The sequence below is a fragment of the Ictidomys tridecemlineatus genome, chromosome X, assembly GCF_052094955.1.
Source record: "Ictidomys tridecemlineatus isolate mIctTri1 chromosome X, mIctTri1.hap1, whole genome shotgun sequence".
Lineage (NCBI taxonomy): Eukaryota > Metazoa > Chordata > Mammalia > Rodentia > Sciuridae > Ictidomys > Ictidomys tridecemlineatus.
The window spans coordinates 68867372-68892121 of record NC_135493.1 but is presented as its reverse complement, the minus strand read 5'-3'; the positions used below and the strand labels follow the sequence as shown (position 1 = coordinate 68892121).

The 24750-nt window shown below is 36.6% G+C and overlaps 1 protein-coding gene across 4 annotated transcripts in view; it reads left to right on the top strand.

The window, feature by feature from the left end:
• The window catches only part of Zc4h2 (zinc finger C4H2-type containing), a 73279-nt gene that overhangs the window by 21848 nt on the left and 26681 nt on the right, over positions 1 to 24750 (top strand). The window contains exon 2 of one of the 4 annotated variants that reach the window (XM_005335211.5): positions 22440 to 22525. The exons of 1 other annotated variant lie outside the window; for it this stretch is intronic. In XM_005335211.5, the coding sequence (XP_005335268.1) occupies positions 22473 to 22525 (53 nt within the window). In that variant the 5' untranslated portion in view covers positions 22440 to 22472. Of the gene's footprint in view, positions 1 to 22317; positions 22526 to 22560; positions 22681 to 24750 lie in introns of those variants that run through there. 2 more of the 4 variants (XM_005335212.5, XM_021733168.3) reach the window with 2 other exon arrangements.

Genomic DNA, 24750 nt, shown 5'->3' with positions numbered 1-24750 from the left:
AGTGAACATGAAGATAGAACAATGGAAGTTATTGAACTTGAGGAATAAAGAGAAAAAGGATTAGAGAAAACTGAATAGAATCTAAAAGGCATGTGACAATATGTGTATTCTTGGAGTACAAGAAGAGGAAGAGAGAGAGAAGGGTGACAAAGACAATATTTAAAGACTTCACAAATTTAATGAAAAACATGAATATAATCATCTAAGAAATTTAACAAATTCCAAGTAGGATGAACTGAAAGTGACCCATATCAAAACACATTATAGTGAAACTTTTGAAAGGCCAAGATAAAGGGACAATTTTAAAAACAGCAAAAGTGACTGAACACATACATGGAATCCTAAATAAGAGTGGATTTCTCCCCAGAAACTTTGGAGACCAGAGGGCAGTGGCTGATATATTAAAAGTACTAAAAGAAACAAAATCCCTGTTAACAAGAATCCTATGTATCCCAAAACTGCCCTTCAAAAGTCAAGGAGATCCAGGTGGAGGAGGTGCATGCCTGTAATCCTAGCAGCTCAGGAGGCTGAGGCAGGAGGATTGCAAGTTCAAAGCCAGCCTCAGCAACAGTGAGATCCTTAGCAAATCAGTAAGAACCTGTCTCTAAATAAAATACAAAACAGGGTTGGAAATGTGGCTCAGTGGTCAAATGCCCCTGCGTTTAATCCCCAGTAACCCCACCTCCAAAACAAAAGTCAGGGAGAAATTAAGATGCTCTCAGATAGATGAAAATTAAGGGACTTAATTTACTGCCAGACCTGCACTTTAAGATATGCTCTTATGGAGTCCTGCAAGGTAAAATAAAAGGATCTTAGACAGTAACCTAAAGTCATAAGAAGAAATAAATATATGGATGGGCAATTATAATAACTTAGGAGCTGGGTTTGTGGCTCAGTGGTAGAGTACTTGCCTAGCATGTGTGAGGCACTGGGTTCAATCTTCAGCACCACATAAAAATAAATAAATAAAATATAAGTATTGTCTCCAAATACCACTAAAAAGCAATATTTTTAAAAGTTAGTATTATTCTAACATTTTGTAACTGCATTTTTGTTTTCTTCATTATTTAATAAATAAATACTTTAAAAAACAAATATCAGGGGATGAAGATGTGGCTCAGAGGTAATGTCAAGTGGAAGCTCTGGGTTTGATACCCAGCATTGCAAAAAAGTGTGTGTGTGTGTGTGTGTGTGTGTGTGTGTGTGTCTAAAAGCTAATGTTTCTATAAATTTATAAATTCAGTTTGTAAATCTACATTTTGGCTTCTATATAATTTAAGACACCAATGCATATAATAGAAATATAACAATTATTACTTTATTTTTCAGGGTTATGCAATGTCTGAAGATATAATTTTATGACATCAACATCCAAAAGGGAGTAGGGAAGAAGATGAAAAAGAGCAGAGGTTTTGTATATTATTAAAGTTAAGCTGGTAAAACTCCAAATTAGAGTGTTATAGCTTTTGGGTGTTAAATATAATCCCCATGGTAACCACAAAGAAAACAGCAACAAAATATGTACAAAAGAAAATGAAAAACTAATTAAACATAAACCTAAAAAACAAATAAATATAAAAGAGAGTAATGTGGGAAATGAAGGATAAGTAGCCATAGGCATATAGAAATCATAAAGCAGTAAAAGAAGTAAATACCACTTTATCAGAAGTCACTTTAAATATAAACAGATTAAAACCTCCAATCAAATGACAAATATTGACAGAAAGGATAAAAGCACATAATCCAACTATATGTTGTCTATAACAGACTCATTTTAGATCCAAAGATATAAATTGATTGAAAGCAAAAGGATACTAAAAGATATGCCATGTAACCAAAAGAGAACAGGTCTGGTTACATTAACATAAAACAAAATAGATTCTGAATTTAAAAAATGATTACAAGAGACTAAGAAATGCATTATAAATAGAAGATTCAATGCAGCAAGATTATTTGACTGTTATAAAGTTTTGTACCTAACAACAGATCTTAGAAACATATCAATCCAAAATTGACAGAATTGAAGAAAAAATAGACAGTTCTACAATAATAGCTTAATAATTTAATTCCTCAATATGAATAATGGATAGAATAATCAAGTAGAAGAGTAGGACATAAAAGATTATGGGCTGGGGTTGTAACTCTGTGGTAGAGCGCTTGCCTAGCATGGTGAAGCACTGGGTTCGGTTCTCAGCACCACATACAAATAAATAAAATAAAGGTCCATCAACAACTAAAAAATATTTTAAAAACCGATTTAAAAAACTAAATAAAAGACTTATTATAACATAATAAACAAACTACATCTAACAGACATATATTGAACACTCTAGCTAAAAACAGTATATACATTCTTCTCAGTTGCACATGGATATTTTCCAGATTATACCATACATTGGGTCATAAAGTAAGCCCTAATAGACTTAGAAAAATGACCCTAGAAAGTATTTTTTATGAACCCAATGGGATTAAGTTAGAAATCAATAACAGAAGTAAAACCGGAAAAAATTTAAAATTGTAGAAACTAAACAACTCTTATTATATGCAGAGATTGAACCCAGAGCCTAACACATGCTGAGTAAGCACTTTTACCACTGAATTACATCCCAGCTCCACAATGTACTCTTTTTAAAAATATTTTTTAGCTATAGATGGACACAATATCTTTATTTATTTTTATATGGTGCTGAGGATCGAACCCAGGGCCTCCCATGTGCGAGGCAAGCACTCTACCACTGAGCCACAACCCCAGCCCCAATGCACTCTTTTTATTCCATTTTTTATTAGTTCATTATAGATATACATAATATTGAGGTTCATTTTGACATACTTATGCAAGTATGGAATATAATTTGCTCCAATTCAGTCTCTAGTACTTTCTTTGCCTCCCTTTTTCCCTCTCCCTGTTTCTTGTCCTCTACTTGTCTTTCTTCTATTTATTTATAGTTTTTTTAAATTAGAGTATCATGAATATACATAAAAGTGGAATTCACTGTGGCATATTCAAATTTATTCCACCATTCTTCCCCTTACCTATCTTTCCTCCCCCCTGTCAATTGCCACCTTCTACTCCACTGATCTCTCTTCTATTTCCATGGGACTTCTCCCCCTTTTCTTTCCCCCCTTATTTTGCTCTAGCTTTTGCATATGAGAAAAAAACATTTAACCTTTGACTTCTGGGTCTGACTCATTTCACTCAGCATGATGTTTTCCATTTCCATCCATTTACCAGCAAATGCCATAATTTCATTCTTTGTGGTAGAGTAAAACTCCATTGTGTATATATACCACATTTCCTTTATCCAATAATCTGTTGACAGTCACATAGGCTGGCTCCAAAGCTTGACTATTGTGAATTGCACTGCCATAAACATTGATGTGGCTGTATCATGTGCATGATGTAGCATGCTGATTTTAGATCTTTTAGATCTCCCAGGAGTAGGATATCTGGGTTATATGGTATTTCCATTCCTAGTTTTGTTGAAGAATCTCCCTGCTGCTTTCCAGAGTAATTGCACTACTGTGCATTCCTACCAACAATATATGAGTGTACCTTATTCCCCACTTTCTCATCAACATTTATTATCATTTTTATTCTTGATAATTGACATTCTGACTGGAGTGAGATGAAATCTTAAGATAGTTTGATCTGCATTTTCATAATTGCTTCAGATGTCAAATTGTTTTTTTCATATATTTATTGACCATTTGTATTTATTCTTTTGAGAAGTGTTTCTAGTTCTTGTGGTCATTTATTGATTTTTTTAGTGTTCAGTTTTTTAAGTTCTTTATATTTTCTATATATTAATTCCATATTTGAATAGAAAAGATCTTCTCCCATTCTTTAGGTTCTCTCTTTATGCTCTTAAATGTTTTCTTTGCTGTGCTGAAGCTTTTTAATTTGATGCCATCCCAGTTATTCTTTGTTTTATTTCTTGCATGTTAGGAGTCTTCTAAAGGTAGTCAGTTTCTGTGACAATATGTTGGAGTGTTGAACATACATTTTCTTCTCGCAGAGTTTCTGGTCTAATTTCTAGGTTTTTGGTCCACTTTGAGTTAACTTTCTTACAGGGTGAGATAAGGATGTAGTTTCATTCTTCTACATATGTATATCCAGTTTTCCCAGTACCATTTATTAATGAGGTTATCTTTTTCCAAAGTATGTTTTTGGCACCTTTGTCAATTACCAGGCCACTTTACATATGAGGATTTGTCTCTTTGCCTTATATGCCAATGGCACACTCTTAAACAACAATATATCAAAGAAGAAATCAGAGAAATTAGAAAATACTTAGAGCAAATTGAAAATGAAACAAAATATACCAAAACCCATGGAAGGCAGTGGAACATTTATAGCTATTAATGCTTACATTAAAAAAGAAAAGGATCTCAAATTAAAAAAACTTTAAATCTTGAAGAATTAAAAGAAAACTAAACTAACAGCAGAAGGAAGGAAATAATAAAGATTAGAACAGAGATGATCAAAATGGAAAATAGAAAAACAATAAAGGAAACTAAAAGATTATTCTTTGGGAGATAACAAAGAAATGATCATGCTTTAGCTAGATGGACTAAAGGAAAAAAAAGAAAACTTGAAGTACGAAAATAATAAATGAAAATGCTACTGATTCTAGAGAAGTAAAATATATTTCAAGAATACAGTGAAACATGGAACACCAACAAACTGGCTAACCTATATGAAATGGATTAAAACAGATAGTTAAAAATAAAAGTGCCAGGCTGGGGTAATAATTCAGTGATAAAGCTCTTGCCTAGCATGTGTGAGACACTGGGTTTGATTCTCAGCAACACAGGTAAATAAATAAAATGAAGTCCATAAACAACTAAAAAATATAAAAATAAGTAAAAAAAAAAAATAAATAAAAGTGCCATTAGTGCCTCTGCCTGGAAAATATGAAGAAGTAGGAGAGAACCATGAAGAATTATCACAGAACATGTAGACTGTTTCTTAACATTAAGCCAAGATGGTAATTCCCAGAGTTCATAAAACTAGGAAAGTAATATTCTTTTCAGGATGTTATCTTAAATGGTTCTAATTCTGTTTGAATACCCTCTATATTAAAAAACAGTATGGAGCTGGGGTTGTGGCTCAGTGGTAGAGAGCTTCCCTAGCATACATGAGGCACTGGGTTTGATCCTCAGCACCACATAAAAGTAAAATAAAGATATTGTGTCCACCTAGAACTAAAAAAAAATAGGTATATATAAAAAAGTAGTTACAGGAAGCTGGATATAAGAGTCTTCTGGGAGGTGGTATGAAACAAAAATAGATAGGTAAATCTAAAAAATCAGACATTTTGGATTTTGTCATGAAAGTAATAAGGAGCTATAAATGGAATTTAGATAAGATGAAGAGGGTTAGATGGACCTAGATAGGATGTGCATTTGAGTACAAATTAAAGACCAGAAAGAGACCCAGCACCACCAGGGCCTATTTTTCAGGAACTGGATCTTAGCTCTCTATCACTTCTAAAGTCTAATAATCCCAATCTTTTCCCTTATTTCCCCAGTCAAGGGATGTTAGCTGCTTCCTGCAGTTACCACCTCCAAAATATCTCTTTCTTTTTTGCTCTTTTGTATTCTTTTTGATTTTTCATTTCTCCAGTACAAACCTTTATATTATATTCTTTATAAAAACAACTGGTGTGCTCTGTTTTATGGAGGAAGTCTAGGGTAGTCACTGATATATGGAAGGAGAGGAAGAGGAACAAATTGAGGAACATAAATTCATAATTTATGAATTTTTTTCAACTTCAGCATGAGATGTCTACAAAACATACAAGTGACAATGGCAAGCAAGCAATTGGTCATATTAATCTGAAGTAAAGACAGTTTTAAACTAGAATTATGGATTTAGGATAATTGACACACAAGTAGTTATTAAATCCTGGAAAGGGTGAGATCATTCAAGGGGATCATATACTGTGTACTTAATAAATATTTTTGAATGATTGAATGAATGCCAAGTCACAGAACTCCAGACCCTGTGTTCATGGATCACCTATCAAGCCCTCACTTTTCAATTCTATCACTTAAGATCATTTGAATATATTTTCAATTCTTATTTACTCATGAGAATCTGGTTTTTGCCTTTATTGATTAAATTTGATTTGGGATTCCTCTAATGCCTGATTTTAACTCATGAAGAAAAGCTATAAGAAAAGTCATTTAATCTTTTTTATTCAGCTATATATGTAAATATATAAAAATATAAATATATTTACATACACACATTTGTTTAAAACAAATAAGCACCATTTTAGGTGTATAATTCAGAGGCATGTTTATGGCACAAAATTTCTCACAGCCATAAACAGAAATGTTTAACCATTAAGCAATAAGTCCTCATCCACCCTCAGTACCTGTTAGCACACTATTTTTGGGGGGGGGTAGGGTACCCAGGATTGAACCCAAGGGCATTAACCACTGAGCCATAACCCCAGCCCTTTTTTATTTCTTATTTTGAGACAGGGTTTCAAAATTGGCTAACCTAAATGAAATGGACTAAAACAGATAGTTGCTTACAGTCTCACTAAGTTTCTGGGCTTCCTTTAAGCCTGCAATCCTACTGCCTCAAACTCCAGAGCAGTTGGGATTATAGGCATGCACTGCCACACCTAACCTATTAGTACACTTCTATCCCTGTCAATTTACCTATTCTAGATATTTCATATAAATATAACCAGACAATATTTTTCAATTTGCATCTGAGTTGTTTCAATTAGCAAATTGTTTTCAAGATCTATCCATGTTCTAGCATATACCAGAACTCCATTACATTTTATGACTAAATGATTTCCTATTGTACGGCTATACCACACTTTGTTTAGCCATTCATCTGTTAATGAACACTTGGTTGTTTCTATCATTTAGCTATTATTAGAAATGCTTCAGTAAATAATGGCATACAAGTATCTGTTTGAGCCTCTGTTTTTAATTCTTTGGGTATACATGTCGTAAAATAATTATGTAATTAACTTTTTGAAGAAGTACCAGATTGTTTCCCACAGAGTTTGTACCATTTTACTTTTCCACCAGCAGTTTTCCAAGTGTTTAAATTTCTCTACCAAATCATCAACGCTTGTTATTTTCTGTTCTTATTTTCAAATTAAAGCCTACTAATTGTCCTGAAGTGTTAGGTATGAAGTACCATCTCATTATAGTTATGATTTGCATTTCCATATAATTAATGATTCTGAGCATCTTCTCATGTACTCAACAGTAATTTGTGTATCTTCTTTTCAGAAATGTCTATTTATATGCTTTTCCTATTGTTGTGGACTGAATGTGCTCCCCAAATCTTTATGTGCTGAAACTCTACCCCCCAATATGATAGTATTGGAGGCGGGCCTTTGTGAAGTAATTAAGTTTAGGTGAGGTGATAGGGGTAGGGATCCATGATAGGATTAGTGTTCTTATAAGAGTAAGAAACCAGAATGCTCTCTCCCTCTGTCAGGTGAGGGCACAGTAAGAAGGCAACTGACTGCAGACTAAAGAGAGCCCTCACAATGGAACCAAATCAGATGACATCTCAACCCAGAACTGTGGATATGTTTCTGTTGTTAAACACACAGACTTAGTTATAAACACATAGTTCTTTAAATATGTCATAGGATTTGGTTTATTAGTGTTTTTTGAGAAATTTTATATCTGTATTCATAAAGGATATTGCTCTGTAATTTTCTTGCCTTATGATGTGTGTTTTTGGTAGCAGAGTAACACTGGCCTCAAAGAAGTAATTAATTACAAAGTATTCCCTCCTCTTCTATTTTTTGGAAAAGTTTGAGAAAAAATAGAAAAGGAATAAATACCTATAATCATAAATGAAATCACTATTTACATTATTACTATGATTGACAACAAATGATATGACCTAGAAGAAATGGACACATTCTTAGAACCACAATTACCTAAACTCATTCAATAGGAAATAGAAAATCTCAACAGACCTATAAGAAGTAAAGAGATTTTATCTGTAATCAAACATCTCCAAACAAAAAAGGTCTAGGATCACATGGTTTCACCGGAGAATTCTACCAAATATTTAAAGAATAATTAACTCAAGGGTAATTTTTGATTTTAGATATTTGTGTCTCCTCTGTTTTTCCTAATTTCAATCTCAAATATTTCATCACTAGTATATAGAAGTACATCTGATTTTTGTGTTGTTGTTGATCTTATAACCCAAAATATTTCAGAATTTATTTCTTAGCTCTAGTAGCTTTATTGTGAATTCCTTAGAATTTTCTATATATAAAACAATGCCATCTACAAACAGGAAAAGTTTTACTTCTTCCTTTACAATTTGAATATATTTTACTTTGTATCCTTGTCTAATTCTTCTGGGTAGTATTTCTACTACAATGTTAAATAACAGTGGTGAAAGATGACATTCTTGCTTTCTTCCTGATCTTAAGAGAAATGCTAGCCAGGCATGGTGTTGCCTGCCTATAATCCCAGTGACTTGGGAGGCAGAGGCAGGATAATCATAAGTTCAAAGCCAGCCTCAGCAACTTTGTGAGGCCCTAAGCAACTTAGTAAAACTGTCTCAAAAAAATAAAAAGGGCGGATATGCCCCTGGGTTCAATCCCCCTTACCAATTCAAATTTATCTGAGTGCCCTGTATTTTATTTACTAAAACTGGCACTCAGATAAATTTAAATTTGAGATAAACAAAAAATACATTTTTTAGTATAAGTATGTGTCATGTAATAATCCTGGTTATTAATTTTTTAACTTATCTCAAATTCAAATTTAACTAGGCATCCCGTATTTTAATTGGTAACCCTGGCCCTAGTGGAGTTGGCATCAGCTTAGCTACCCCTTCCCTTCAAACTCTCTGTATTGGTGTCCTCTTCCTTCCCTTCATGTACTGATTGATTTATTATTATTCTTAATCTCAGATTTCCTTATTGCTATAGTCTGAATGTTCAGGCCTTTCCAAATTTTACATATTGAAACTCTAACACCCAAAAAGATGGTTCTACAACAATAGCTAGAAACTTCAATACACATATTTAATAATAAGATAATTAGATAGGAGATTAATAAGGAAACAGAGGGCTTGAACAACATTAAAATTTAACTAGATCTGAAAGACATTCTCTGAATACTCTACCCAAACACATCAGATATATATTATTTTCATATGAAAACAGGATATTCTCTAGGATAGATAATACTCTAAAGCCAAAAAAATAAGTTTCAGTGAATTTCAAAAGACTGAAATCCTGCAAAAATGCCTTCTTTGATCAAAATGAAATAGATAAAGATCAATAATAGAAAGAAAATTGGAGAAATTCACAAATGTGGAAATTAAGCAACACACTCAAAGAGGCAATTGTACAGATATTATAAAATACCTTAAAATGAATGAAAATTAAAACACACCACATCACAACATATGGAATATAGCAAAAGCAAAACTCACAGAAAAAGTCATAGATGTAAGTATCTACATTAAAAAGAACATATATCTCTGGGGCTAGAATGGGGCTCAGTAGTAGAGAGCTTGCCTAGCATGTGTGAGGCACTAGGTTAGATTCTCAGCACCACGTACAAATAAATAAATAAATAAATTCATCAACAACTAATAAAAATATTTTTTTAAAAAAGACATATCTCAGCCAGGCACGGTCACACATGCATGTAATCCCAGTGGCTCAGTAGGTTGAGGCAGGAGGATCATGAGTTCAAAGCCAGCTGCAGCAATGGTGAGACACTAAGCAATTCCGTGAAATCCTGTCTCTAAGTAAAATACAAAAAATGGCTGGGTATGCGGCTTAGTGGATGAGTGCCCCTGAGTTCAATCCCTAGTACCCCCCGCTCCGCATAAAGGAAAAAAACTATATCTCAAATAAATAACCTACTTTTATTGCTTTGGGAACTGTAAAAATAAGAGCACATTGAAACCAAAGCTAGCAGAAAGAAGGAAAAAATAGTGATTAGAGCATAAATAAATGACATGGTAAATATAAAAACAATAGAATAAACAAAACTGAAAGTAAGTTCTTTGAAAATAATGATATTGAATATCTTTTCTTGTAATTAGTTGACATCTATATATTCTCTTCAGTGATTTCTTTGATGCATTTGCTAATTTGATTTCTTTCTCTTAAAGTCTGAGAGATCTTCATATATTGTAGATATTAATTCTTGTTGAATACATGGTTTGCAAATGTTTTAGTCTATAGCTTGTCTTTTCATCTTCTTTCACAGAGAAAAGGTTTTCGATTTTCATAAAGTCCATTCTATAAACTTTTCCCTTTATAGATAATGCTTTTGGGGTCAAACTTATAATTCTTTGCTTGGACTAGATCCTGAAGAGTCTCCTAGTTTTATTTTTCCTACAAGTTTTATATCTTATATTTAAATCAATTATTGATTTTGAGTTAATTTTTGCATATAATTTTTGCATAAAGTTGAAATTTATTTTTTACCTAAACCAATCTATGTATTATAGGCTAGTAATAACTCCAATGATAGAACTTCTACTGGTTTTTTAGTTCTTTCAGTCTTCTGATGATGAACTTGAATGTGATAATAGAAGTGGTATTTTAGGTCTAGCTACAATTTTCCTGAAGGAATCTCTGTATCAGTTCCCTACAATTTGTTTTATCATCTTGGTTTTGCTACAGGAAGACCAAGAATACATTAGATTCTCACTGATTTAAATTTTCTTTACTATTTTCTAGAGGGAATGACCATAGAAGACCCCTTATTTACCAGTGTTTCTGACTATAGGACTTTCATTAATGATTCTTACAGTTAGGAAATAACTTTTCAAAAATGGACAGGAATAGAAGAATCCAATTTATCTAGTCAATGATATCTCTATACAAAGCATAACTCCCTCTGAAAAGAAACATGTACTTTTTGTTATCCAGTAAACAAGCAAATTTTTCTGTCTCCCTTCCTATAAATTCCCCAACTAACAATGTATTTGGGAGGCAGATTTGAACTTCTAGCTCCTGATCTCCTTGCCACTTCTTTTTGCAAAAATATGGTGCCATAGTGTTAGTTTTTATGTGTGTTGCACAATAGCCCTTGCTTAATAACACTTCTGTGTGATCCCAGAGCTCACTATTCATCCCTCCATTATAACAAGGCATGCATTGTATTGTCATTGTTTATTTACTGGCCTGTCTTCAATTAAGCTATGAACATCCTAAAAGCTGGAACTGTTTTTATTTCTCTGGATACTGAGTCCCTAGAACAAGGAGGGTACTTAATAAGCATGAATTGATATGAAAAGTTAGGAAAGAAGACATCATTTCTTGACTACCTCCCTGCAAAGAAACCCAAATCATTCAAATAACTTTCCGAAAAGCTAATCTAAATTTTAAGAAGGCAAAATTAAAGTATAATTAAATATTTAATAGCATTCAATAGAGCTAGCATATTAATTTTATTTGTTCTAATTAGTTATACATGACAGCAGAATGCATTTCTGTCATTGTACACAAAGGGAGCCCAGCTTTTCATTTCTCTGGTAGTACACAGTATAGAGTTGCACCATATGTGCAGTCATACACGTACCTAGGGTAATGATGTCTGTCTCATTCCACCATCTTTCCTACCCGCATGTCCCTTCCCCACCTCTCCCTCCCCTTTGCCCAATCAAAAGTTCCTCCATTCTTCCCATGCCACCTCCCCATTATGGATCAGCATCCACTTATTGGGTAGAACATTGAGTCTTTGGTTTTTTGGGATTGGCTTACTTTGCTTAGCATGATATTCTGCTTGTCTCACATGCACAAGGCCCCAGCACCACAAAAAAATAATAATAATTTCTAACTAATTTAGGATAGAGTTGAGATGTATTTTTATGTGCTAATATGCCATATCTAGAATTCATCTGATATTATTTAATATGAATAGTATGTCATATAATAAATATGTGAAGTAAAAGTATGGTTACTTTATAGAACTGGGAACATGATTTTCCTTTTTTTTTTTTTAACTAGGGATTGAACTCCGAGGCACTTTACCATTGAGCCACATTCCTAGCTCTTTTATTTTTATTTTATTTTATTTTTAAATTTTGAGATGAGGACTAGCTAAGTTGCTTAGGACCTCACTAAGTGGCTGAAGCTGGCTTTGAACTTGCAATCTTCCTGTCTCAACCTCTGGAGCCAATGGGAATATAGGTGTATGCCACCGTGCCTGGCTTATTTTCAAATTTTTAAATGATGTCGATGTTTAAATTTGTTTTAGCCCTAATGTTGTGATAGATTAGTCATAGCAATGGTGCACGCATTTGGTAATTTCTAAGTAGATATGTGTGATTATGCTTTCAATCCTTTTGATTTAGAGGATGATAGGGGAGTTGGTAGGGGAACTGAGCTGCCAATGATGAAAAACAAGGATGTGATCAGAGCATTAATCAAAGAATATCCATTTTAATAATAATAGCAAACACTTCTATAGTGCTTACTATGCTGCTTAAAGTCAGTTCTAAATATTTACTCAATTTAATTTTAATTACAATGCTAAGAGGTAGTTACTATTGCTATCATCCTCATTTTCCAGATAAGAACACCAAAGCCTAGAAAGGGGAGGTGATTTGCCCATAGGTCAAATTGCTAAATTTAGCTGGATGTGGTGGCACACTCCTGTAATTCCAGGGACTCAGGAGGCTGATGATGGAGGATTGCAAGTTTGAGACCAGCCTCAGGAACTTAGCAAGGCCCTAATCAGTTTAGTGAGAAATGAAAAAGGAGATTTTTGAGGGCTCAAGAAAGGGATATCTGCATTTCCATCATCTTCCAATCTGTTTACTTGCTGGTGTCTGATGCTTCATTCATTAAAATTAATTTCTTAGTCTTGAGATTTGATCCACTGTTTACCATACAACGAACCCTTCCATGGGGTACACTAAAACTCGGGTGTTATTTTTATTTTCCCAGTCTATTTCATTTTTGTATTGAGTGTCAGTTTTCATTGTACAGTTTCTATCTTTATATAGATGAATCTGTCCACCTTTTCTTTTAGGATTGCTTATCTGTCATCATAGCTTTATAAGTTATCATCTTCTAAATCTTTACTATACTTGATTCCATTTTTTTTTTTGCCCTGGACTCAGGGAATACAATGTCTCCAACCTTCATATCAAATACTGAATTTTTTTATGATTTCTAAACAAAGACTCCGTAACTGTCTTTTCAAGCATAAATCAAGAAAATGTATTGTTTCTAAACTCTGCTCTTATTTCTGTTCACTGGATTCTGTCCAATTTTGTTTGCTCAAAGTCAATCTGATATTTGGGGAAAGTGGAAAAAGGAGGCTGAGGAGTATTAACATATGTTGAATGCCTATTATATTGCATTCATTGTTTTAGGTGCTACCTCATAATTTATCTCTTTTTATTTAATCCCTGAACAGCCTTAAGAGGGAGAGGAGGGCCCCATGGGTAGTTCTACAGTATTAGAACATTTTATAGGAAATGAACCTGGCAAGATTCAGCCCAGGCCCATACTCTATCTAGGTGATAAAAAGCAGGCTTAGAAATGAGGATATGAAAGTAATTTGAGATCGACAATTAGTTTTGGTCACTCTCAAACAAGTGAGAATTGAAGGAATGGGGAGGGAGTGGTGCCAATTTTCCAAGGAAGATAACAAAAAAAAAAAAGAAGAAGAAGAAACTCCATGTCAATACCTTGGGAATTACTTCTACTTTGAAGTCAGAAGGGGAAAAAGCAAAAGGAGCTAAAGGAGAATTGCATTCCTTTATCAGGCAGTGTGGGCATAATGTGACTTAAAAGCCAATGGAAAGAACCCCATATCTGTGCAATATCATCTTGCTGAGTATGGCTCTGACTGTCTTCCTGGGAGGCACGTGCCTAAGGACACCCAGAGAGACAGTATCAGAGTGTGGATTTTAATCCAAGTTCCTGAAAGTCAACATGTCTTCTCCTTTCTTGAGTTTTGGAAGAAGCTGTTGATAGTTACTAAGAAAATTCAACAGATATACACCAGGCTACTTTTATAATTGGGTTCTTCAGACTAGGGCTTACAGACTTGGAGAAGGGAAAAGTGGGGTTCTCCCACTTCCACTGACAGATCTTTGTTCCCTGCACTTTGCACTTGGGGGATCTAGGTCAGTGATATTGGGTAAGTGGGAGAGAATAGAGGAATGAAAATTCAGTGACATAAAGCTATCAAAAATAGCAAGAATCTCAGTTGAAATACTGCCAGAGAATACCTAACACAATCTATGTAGGCAGATGCAAATCATGTTAATCACCCACAATTCCCATCTACTGGGGGAATTTTAGGTAAGGCTCCAATTACCACTCCCCTCACAGTTGAAGGGTTGAACACATGGAGCACATGATAATTTTCTGGGAGATTGTTAAGAATGGCATTACTTATTTAGCCTTTTAATTTCCTAACCCAGTCAAGTCAATTTCCATTTCTGATCTTAATTTTTTCCATATATTACATGTAGGGACACTTCCAACTCTAACATCTATGTTTCACTTCCAGTCTTTCCTGTCTCAATTAATGGCACTACCCTATTTCTCAATCCAAAATCTAAGAGCTATTTTATTATTTTAAAATTAATGTTATTTGTTTTAAGTTTTATTTTTGATTGATATGTAATTTTTGAGTAAAATGAGGGGGGGAAAGTGGGGGTTTGATTGGATATAATAAAAATATAGGGAAGATCAGTGGAATACAAGGAGATTGAGAGTGAGAGAAGAGGGACAGGAAAGAGGAGGAAATGTAGAATGAATTTAACAAAATCATGCTATGTGCATAAATATACTGGTGATCTTTACAAACTAAATCATGTTGCTACCCTGCTTATAATAGAATACTAACTCATCACCAGGGTTTACAAGATCCTGTTTTTTTCCTGCTTATTTCCTCACTCTATTACTGCTCCCCTCAATCAGCCAATCCTGAGTATTATTTCCTCACTCTATTACTGCTCCCCTCAATCAGCCAATCCTGAGTATTTTTCCCAAAATCAGCATTAAGCATGTTCCTGCCTCGGGACTTTTGTAGTGTCTATTCCCATTGTCTGGAGTAATCTTGCCCTAGATCATTATATGAATGACTCCTTCCAAGGTATCTGCTACAATGCCATTTCTTGCAGAGAGGCCTTTTCTGACCATTCTGCCTAAACCATTCTCACTTCTACCACAACCCTATTCCATTGTCCTTGTTTAGAGTTTTTATTGCCTTATCTCCACCAAATATTATCATATATATTTTTGTCTTTTTGTGATTATCTGTCGAGTTTTCCACTTAAAATATAAACTTCATGAGGACGGGCATCTTAAGGAATCTATAGAACAGACTGACTAAGACTGTGATGGCTTCTGGAACCAAACTAAATTCAAATCCCAGTTTTGCCTCCTACTAGCTGTGTATCTCTGGGCAAGTTACATGATTTCTCTGTGGCTTAAAAATTCCTCTTCTGTAATATGAGAACAATATGAATGTCATAAGGTTATTGCAAAAAAATAAACTAACAACACATGTAAAATGCTATATTCCTGGAGCCTAGAAAAGTGTCTGTCATGTATTAATTACCCAATAGGTGTTTGGTGAATGAATTAATTAAAACTTGATACTTCCTGCTCCTCTCCTCTCTTTCTGCCTAGTTTTTTTTTTTTTTTTTTTTTTTTTTTTTTTTACTGAAATTTTTCTTCAGGAAGCTTTTCCTTGACTGTCTCCTTGGACTAAGTTGCTTCTCTTCTAATGCATGTTCACAGGAAGCTAGATTTCTTATTCCAAGCCCTGATCACTTGATATAGTTATATATTTATGTTATCTTTTTAGTAGCTTGTTTCTTCCACTAAACTTGGTGAGGGCAGGGCCTTATGTCTATCATATCTACAATGAGATCTCTACTGTCACACATGTATCTGACATATAATAGATAATAAATATTATTTGGATGAATGACTTTTTTCTCTTAGAAATGCTGATTAAGAAACATGGTATTTGGGCTGGGGATGTGGCTCAAGAGGTAGCGCGCTTGCCTGGCATTCGTGCGGGCCCGGGTTCGATCCTCAGCACCACATACAAACAAAGATGCTGTGTCCGCTGATAACGAAAAATAAATATTTTAAAAAATTATCTCTCTCTCTCTTTTAAAAAAAGAAACATGGTATTTAATTCAGTACTTTTTATATTCGTTATTTTTAGCTATCCATGACAGCAGAATGTATTTTGGCATATTATACATATATGGAGTATAACTTATTCTAATTAGGATCCTATTCTGCTTGTACATGATGCAGAGTTACCCTAGTGGTGTATTCAAATACAAGGCTAGGGAGTTATGTCCGATTAATTCTACTGTCCTTCCTATTCCCATTCCCACTCTCTTCCCTTTGTTTCCGTTTGTCTAATCCAGTGGACTTCTATTCTTCCCCTCCACACCCACCCTTATTGTAGGTTAACATCCACATATCAGAGTGAACATTTGGCCTTTGGTTTTTGGGGATTCGCTTATTTCACTTAGCATGATATTCTCCATTTCCTTTCATTTACTGGAAAATGGCATAATTTCATTGTTCTTTTTAGCTGAGTAATATTCAATTGTGTGTATATACCATATTTTCTTTATGTATTCATCTGTTGAAGGGCATCCAAGTTGGTTCCATAGCTTGGCTACTGTGAACTGAGCTTCTATAAACACTGATGTGGCTATATCACTGTAGTATGCTTATTTTAAGTCCTTTGAGAGTAGACTGAGGAGTGGGATAACTGGATCAAATAGTGGTTCCATTCCAAGTTTTCTAAGGAATCTTCATATTGCCCTTTTCATAGTAATTGCACCAATTTGCAGTCCCACTGGCAATGTATGAGAGTACCTTTTTTTCCCTACATCCTTGCCAACATTTATTATTACTTGTATTCTTTATAATTGCCATTTTTGACTGGAGTGAGATGAAACCTCAGTGTAGTTTTAACTTGTATTTCTCTAACTGCTAGAGATGTTGAACATTTTTTCATATATTTTTGACCATTCATATTTCTTCTTCTATGAAGTGCCTATTTGGTTCCTCTGCATATTTATTGATTGGGTTATTTGGAGTTTTTTGGTGTTAAGTTTTTTTGAGTTCTTTGTATGACCTGGAGATTAATATTCTATCTGAAGTACAGGGGTAAACATTTTCTCCCATTCTATAGGGTCTCTGTTCACATTCTTGATTTTTTTTTTACAGTGAAGAGTTTTTAGTTTGATACCATCCCATTTACTGATTCTTGATTATACTTCCTGTGCTTTAGGAGTCTTGTTGAGGAAGTTGGTTCTTAAGCTGACATGATAGAGTGTTGGACCTATTTTTTCTTCTAGTAAGTACAGGGTCTCTGGTCTAATGCCTAGGTCCGTGATCCACTTTGAGTTGAGTTTTGTAGCACTACTTTTTGAAAGGCAATTCAGAACAAAGGCTGTTGTATCTCTGCCTCCTCTCATAGTTGAGTTCACTATTGAAGCATAGAGATAGACTGTGCATTCAAACATTCTGGTGTCCCCTTTTAAATCTTGATCTATTTCCTGAAAGTAAAAACATGTCAAAATAGTTTGGCTTACATTTTTTCTTTTTTCTTTTTTTTGTATTTTATGGCCAATATACCTGCCTTCCTTACTCATTTCTTAGCAGTAACAATGATGTTGACCCTGAAAGAACTAAGTTTTTTTTTATTCCTGCTACCTCAAATCAGTTTTTTCTAATTAAATCATATATTAGAACTCAATGGCTGGCATAGTTCCTAAATATTGTTTCATCTATTACAAATTTCTGATCAATAGAGAACTGAACACTTAGTATGGGAAAGCTACAAGCTTGACATTGATATACTGTTTCAAATGTTGCTTCAGAAGGGGCAGAAGGCTATGGTTTCTTACTTCCCCCCTCATGCCCTATGACATTTTTCTCCCTCTCATTGCTAGCCTGGTTTCTTACAAACATAGCAAGGAATGGATGAGACAACATTTCCTAAGGAGATCAAAGAGCTAAGGAAAACCCATAGAAATTAAAAGGCTTATCATTTTTCTTTAATTGGACATATTGTTACAAATGGCATGGACCTTCATCCAAGTTCCAGGCCTCTTCTCCCAGACTAACTGCCATCTCCCTTCAATGTCCTTGTATTGGAAGCACAGAGTATGATTTGCCCTCTTAGAGCATCTTGTATTGGAGTACATCAACCAGCTGAAATAATAGAGGCATTCAGAATCCATGGGAGCTATAGCAGTTTAATATAGGCTGTTTGGAGCCATAGGAATATTGCATGAATCAGGTGTTCTGTTTCTGTCAGCCAAGGTGGGTTACATTGAATAAATCTTTTGCATCTCTTGTCCTCAATTTCTTCATGTGAGAAATAGGAATTTAGTGAGGCTTAAAATATATTTGCCAAATTACTGTGAAAAATCAGACTGTTATCCCATAATATATTTAATTTAAACAGATATATTACCACATCTAGACCCTTACCAGACTCATAGACATGGCAAAAAGTAAAGATTGATAAAGGAAGTGGATGGTAGGAAAAAGACCATTCCCAAACTGCTTCCCACACATATCCATACATACTGTACGCCTTTCCCCAAAATAGTTTACTCACTTTTCAAGCACTTTATGTTCATCCAGCACCTCATTTTACTTTTGATCTCTATATTGTTTTCATATGCATTTCCTTCATTAATCTGCAGGTAATTGGTTCAAATTGACCTCAGGTCTTTGCTTTATAACTTAATGTGTGGCCCTGACACATTTTCTTTTCCTAACAGAGTCAATTTTCTACCTTGTTAAAAAGAATGCATCAGCCAAGGTTGGTAGAGCATGCCTAGAATCCCAGCACTCAGGAGGATGACAAGTTCAAGGTCATTTTGAGCAATTTAGCAAGACTCTGTCTCAAAATTAAAAGCAAAAAGGGCTGGGGATGTGGCTCAGTGGTCAAGTGCCTCGGTTCAATCCCCAGGACCAAAAAAAAAAACAAAAACAAAAAAAACTTCTGCTTATCCCCTTCATGGTGACAGTGAAGATGAAATGATAAACTATACATATAGCATATAGTTCTCAGCATAGCAGCCAGTATGGGCCAGGCTCTTATATGGACTTCTTCCTCTTTCTTTTCTATTATAGGACATTGTGGGGCCAATTTATGGATCCAGGTCCACAGGTATTGTGAGCAACCAGTTAAATGATCCTTAAGTGCCATCTGGATAAGGACCTTCAAAACTTGTAGAAAAATGTTAGGCTCCATACCAGGAAGAATTTCCTGTTATGAAACTTATTAAGTCTGCAGTAGAGAGAAGAGAAATTCTTCAGCTCCTTCTCTGGAGAAGATTTAAATCATGTGGACATCTAGAATGGCTTGAGATCCATTACTCCATGATGTATAGAACAGCTGTTCTCCTGTGTTATTAAACCCATGTTACTTCGTTTTATAAAGCACTAATTTGCCATAAGCGACTTCATTTTGAATTTAAGTGCCAACGTAGAATGACCCTCCATCTTTTTTTCATACAAGTAAATAACCAATATCTGCCTAGTACAACCATAAGTCACAAATTGATAACTGTGGTAATAAAAATGTCTACCTGTGAGGGGTTGGGATTGTGGCTCAATGGCAGTGTGCTTGCCTTGCATGTATGAGGCACTGGGTTTGATCCTCAGCACCATATAAAAATAAATGAAATAAAATAAAAGTATTGCATCTGAGAAACTGATGTGACCCCATTTTTGAAAATAAATAAATAACAGCAGCTTCTACCTCAAGGCCTGTCCTAAGGAAGGGGGCATGACCCTTATCCTTGGAAAAAACCCACAGAGCCTTTCTAGGCAGATAGCCGCCCTGCTGAGTTGTTTGTAAGTAAGTAACAGGAGAGATCTGTGGCGCCAGGTGTCTCTGACTTAGTTAGGCTAGGTGAGGACACATAGCAGCTCCAATCAGCATGATACAGGGAAAATACCTAGGATGCCAGATGACCCCCAAGTAGTTTATGGTGGTTGATAACATGTTGGGAAACCACGAAGTTTAGCAGGTACACAATCACCTCTACCCAACTTGTTCCTGCCAGTGAATGTGCTAATCAATGTTAAGAGTTGTTGTTTGATTTTCCCATGGTATGGAATGATTTGCTGTGTAATGTTGTGACGCATAGAGTACCCTCAGAAACCTATAAAATCTCACTGGACAAAGGGCCGGGACTCAATCCCTGGGACCCTGCATTGGAAATGGTTGTGAGTCCAGGCTCGAGCTTTCAATAAAGACTCTTGTGTGATTGCATCGGTTTCGGCTCCTGGAGGTCTATTGGGGTCCCATGAATCTGGCATTACAGTGTCCACCTACAAGTAAAAAAAATATTTTAAAAAAGTCTACCTGTGAACTTACTGAATTAATCAGAAACATGTGTATGGTGGGCATATCAAATTCATATCAGAAAAACCAGAGCCATTAGGTCTTTGAACACACCAGCCTACTGCATGAAACAATACTCTTACTCAAGGCCCATATAAGGAGGAGCACCTTGAGACTAGACACTGGGCAGCACCCTGATTCCATCACCTGGTCACTCCTCAAGGTGAGCCTTGCCCAAGGAAATTGTCACAGTGAAAAACTTCTGAATCCATGCTCAGGATTCAGCTGATTGTGGTTTCTTATGCTTGTGATGACCACACACAGCCCACTCCAATTTGACATCTCAAGCTGACTCATCAAGCTTACACTATGCAACTGTCTTCCATGACAAACCTAGAGTGAGTTCCTGCACTTTGACAGCTCTACACCATGAACAAGTGTGATTTGTGACTTGAGTGGAATAAAAGAACATTGAATCTGCCCAGCTTTTGACTACCAGATTACCCACAAATATTTAAAGATCTGCCACCCCATGAAAGTGGTGTGGCCTGTGAATTTTTATTCAATAAATTCTGACACTATGGAAAAATACAAATGTGTTTGGTCTCTCTTAATGACAGCTTGCTCACAACACTCAGAAAAGGTGAGGCTCAATCAGAGAGAAGGAGTTGGAATTCCTTTAGTTTCAACTAGTTTCTTTAGTTGGAATTGTGAATTAAAGACAACCTTTTGTGCACAGCTCAGCTCTCTGGGGCTGTGTTCTTTCAGTAACTAACTCCCTCTTGCCTGATCTCAACTCTTCTAATCATTGTCCAACTTGCTTCCACTGTCAACTCACTAAGATAACCCTCCATCCTTTTCACTGCTGTACTTTAAAAATTATTTTAATTTAGAATAATCTGGGAGTGTATCTCAATGCTAGAGTGAATGCTAAGCATGCACAAGGACCTGAGTTCAATCCCCAGAACCAAAAAAAAAAAAAAATTCAATATAATTCTGCATTGTTTGGCACACAATAAGCACTTAATAAATGTGCACTGGATGAATGTGTGCCTACAGGATTAAGTCAGAATTCTTTAGTTTGATATTCAAAGTATTTCACAAACTGTCTCCAGTCTCTCTCTTCTAGTCTCCCACTTCTCTTTCTCACCTTCACACCCCATGTAAGAACCTTATGCTTCAGACATCCTGAACCACTTGTCCTTTCTTTATGTGTTGAATCTTGTCCTGGAAAGCCCATTCCTTTCTAGGGTCTGGCAAATTCTTAGTTACCATTTGAGACTTATTTACATCTTCTCTTCAAAGTTTACACCAATCTATCCATATATTAGGATACCTTACTGTACTGTAATTAATGGGTTACTTTTCAGTCTCTCCTGATTCTCAAAGGCAAGGACCTGCTTTTATATTTGCCTATCCCAGTGCCTCCCTTCAGTACATTCTTCATTGACTTACAATTGACAGTCTGAGCTCAGTAATCATTGAATGAACTGGCAGCTGCAAGGAAAAACGTCCCTCCCCAACCCCAATATATCCCAGTTTTTGTATCAACCCCTCCTCAGTTCCTCCTTTTCCCACCTCTGATCCACTTCCATTTGAATACCAAAGCCACTAGTCTCCTGGCAGCAACTAAAGCACTTGACCTCTAATTCCCCTGCAGGATTTCTCTCCTAGACCAAGGCTTGAGTAATTAGCGAGTCCTGGTAACCTTTGCCAATAGCTAAAGCAAGAGAGTCCCTCGAGGGGGTGTGAATGGGTGTATTTCTCATCTTTCTAGTTGCTTTTGGTAATTTTAACCCCATTCTTCCGCACAGGGTAACCCCATACTCTTGCACTTCTCACAACCTTTGACATAATTATCGGTGACAAACTGATTTAAAGTGCGGCTGCAGGAAGAGAAACAGGCTTTAGTCGCTTGGCCTTCTGGGAGTTGTAGTTCTGCAAGCCCCTGGGATGCCTGGCTGGCCCTGGAGCTGCGGACTACAGCTCCCAGCCCTTCTCCAAGCCCCTACCGCACAGACTCAGAGCCCCAAGCCCCGAGGAGGTGGCTACATTGTATCCATTGTATCCCTTGGCTGGTGTATTTGTAGGTTTCTCGGGACGTGAAATTGAGAGTGAAAAGCATGGCAGATGAACAAGAAATCATGTGCAAATTGGAAAGCATTAAAGAGATTAGGTAAGTAGCACGAACAGCATTCCCTGCTCCACCCTCCTTGAGATCCCCCTATCCCCGCCCCAATCCCTCGCTAAGGGAGAGGGCTTTACCTATGGAAAGTATCTATTGTTGGACTCCTTGCAGAAGGGATCTGGAAAGGGGCGCATTCGCCACAGGTAAGGTGAGGTTCGGAGAGCGGGGTCTGGGGATATTTGGAACCGAGAGTAGTAGAAACAGAGGGAGAGAAAGGAAGGGAGCGCCCTTGCCAGTTGTGACTGAGAAAGCACAGATGGAGACACTAGAGGCTGGTCCCAAGACAGCTTTTTTTTTTCCTGGGCTGGGGGTCAAGGTTGGCATTTACAGACGCATTATTTAAAAGTACTTGTTGACTTTAAGGTGTCTTTGGCGTCTTGCTGTTTTGTTGAGATTTTCTTTCCCCGGTCTCCGGTTTAACTTCAGGACCTGGAGCTCAGGAAAGCCTTTGATAGCTGAGTCTACCGCGTCAAAGCTAGTGGTGGCTGCTGGTGGCCAGGGGACTGAGGGTGCAGAGGAATCCTAGCGGGTGGGGACTGGGAGGATGGCGCGCACTGGTTTTCATTTTACTTAGTTGCCACTTTCTTTCTATCCCCCCTCAGTTGGGGGATGGGAGCTATGGGATTGAGGATGGGGTCACCACACTGATATGACGACAGCAGCTCTGAGAAGCTAGAGGAGAAGGGTGGGTGGCAAAGTGGGAGTTGCGAAAGTCCACCATCCCAGTTACTCCTGGAGCAGCTTTGTCAAGGCGATGATGTTGTCCTTGCTGGGAACATAACTGTGCCTGGTGGGCTGACTGTGTGGGCCAGCATTATGCTTTCTTTTGTCTTCCCTGCTCTGCCTTAGCCCCTACTTTGACTCCCACTCTCTGAGGGTGACTTAAGTTGGGTTGTCTCCATGTCTCTGTGGCGTGTTTTTCAGTGAAAATGGGTGGAGGATGTTAAGTGAGTCTCTTTAAGAAAAACGACCATGAGATTTAACCCTGGGAGTGCCTAGTGAGATCTGTACATCCTTCTTCCTCTGAAGAAGTTGCATCTCTCCTTCTGCAGGGGAGGGGAAGGAAGAAAATTATTATTTATTGAGATCCTGATGTGCCATACACTCTGGCCTACTTTCATTCATTTCTGCAAATCCTCTGATCTTTGTACTCCTTTAGAGCTGGAAAATGGAGGCTCAGAAAATTTGAATATCCCAGAGCCACACAGCTTGAAAATGCCACATTTTGGTTTGTGATATTGGGAATTGAACCCAGATCTTCACATATCCTAAGGCAAGCACTCTACTACAGAACTATATCCCCAGCCCGTTTTATACTTTGAGACAGGGTATTGCTTAGTTGTCCAGGCTGGCCTCAAACTTGGGATCCTTCTGCACCATGCTCCTTGAAAATGCCATATTTTGACAGGAACTCAAGTCTGCCTACAGAGAGGCCCTGTTTTGCCTGCTATCTCCCACAGAAGGACTGGTAAGGTGGAGGGAATTAAGTTTTCTACAAAAGCATCAGTTGGTAGGGAGGGAGAGTCATTGTTGCAGGAGAGTGCTAACTGTCATAACAATGCAGCTAATAAGATGTCTGGGCTTGCAAATGGAAAACCAAGTTGTCTACTCTCACTGGGCTTTAAAAGAAGACTATCTCATTCCCAGAGAAGGACTATACTACAACAAGGACTTTCATCCCCAATAAAAACAGACCACACCCAAGGGAGAACACCTGGGGAGCCATGATTTCTACCCTCAAGTGCTATCTAGGAGGTTTTCCTCTAACCAGTTGGGATGGGATCAACAGAGATTTAGAGAGAAGGCTGAACTCCTGCCACTAACCAGCATTAACAAAGATGATTCACCCTGGAAGTCAAAAGAGACCTAATGGAGAAACTGGACTTCTGTTGAACTTCCATGAAGGGGATATCAGAGGAAGCCTGCTGAGACAAAAGATGTAGGTAAGACCCATATTGTCCAACTTTTAATGAAAAACCACTTAACCATACCAACATAGCAACTTGAATGAGAATATTTATGTATTTATTTTGGGAGGGGTGCGGGGGATGGAACTCAGGGGCACCTGACCACTGAGCCACATCCCCAGTCCTATTTTGTATTTTATTTAGAGACAGGGTCTCACTGAGTTGCTAGTGCCTCACTTTTGCTGAGGCTGGCTTTGAACTCATGATCCTCCTACCTCAGCCTCCTGAGCCACTGAGATTACAGGT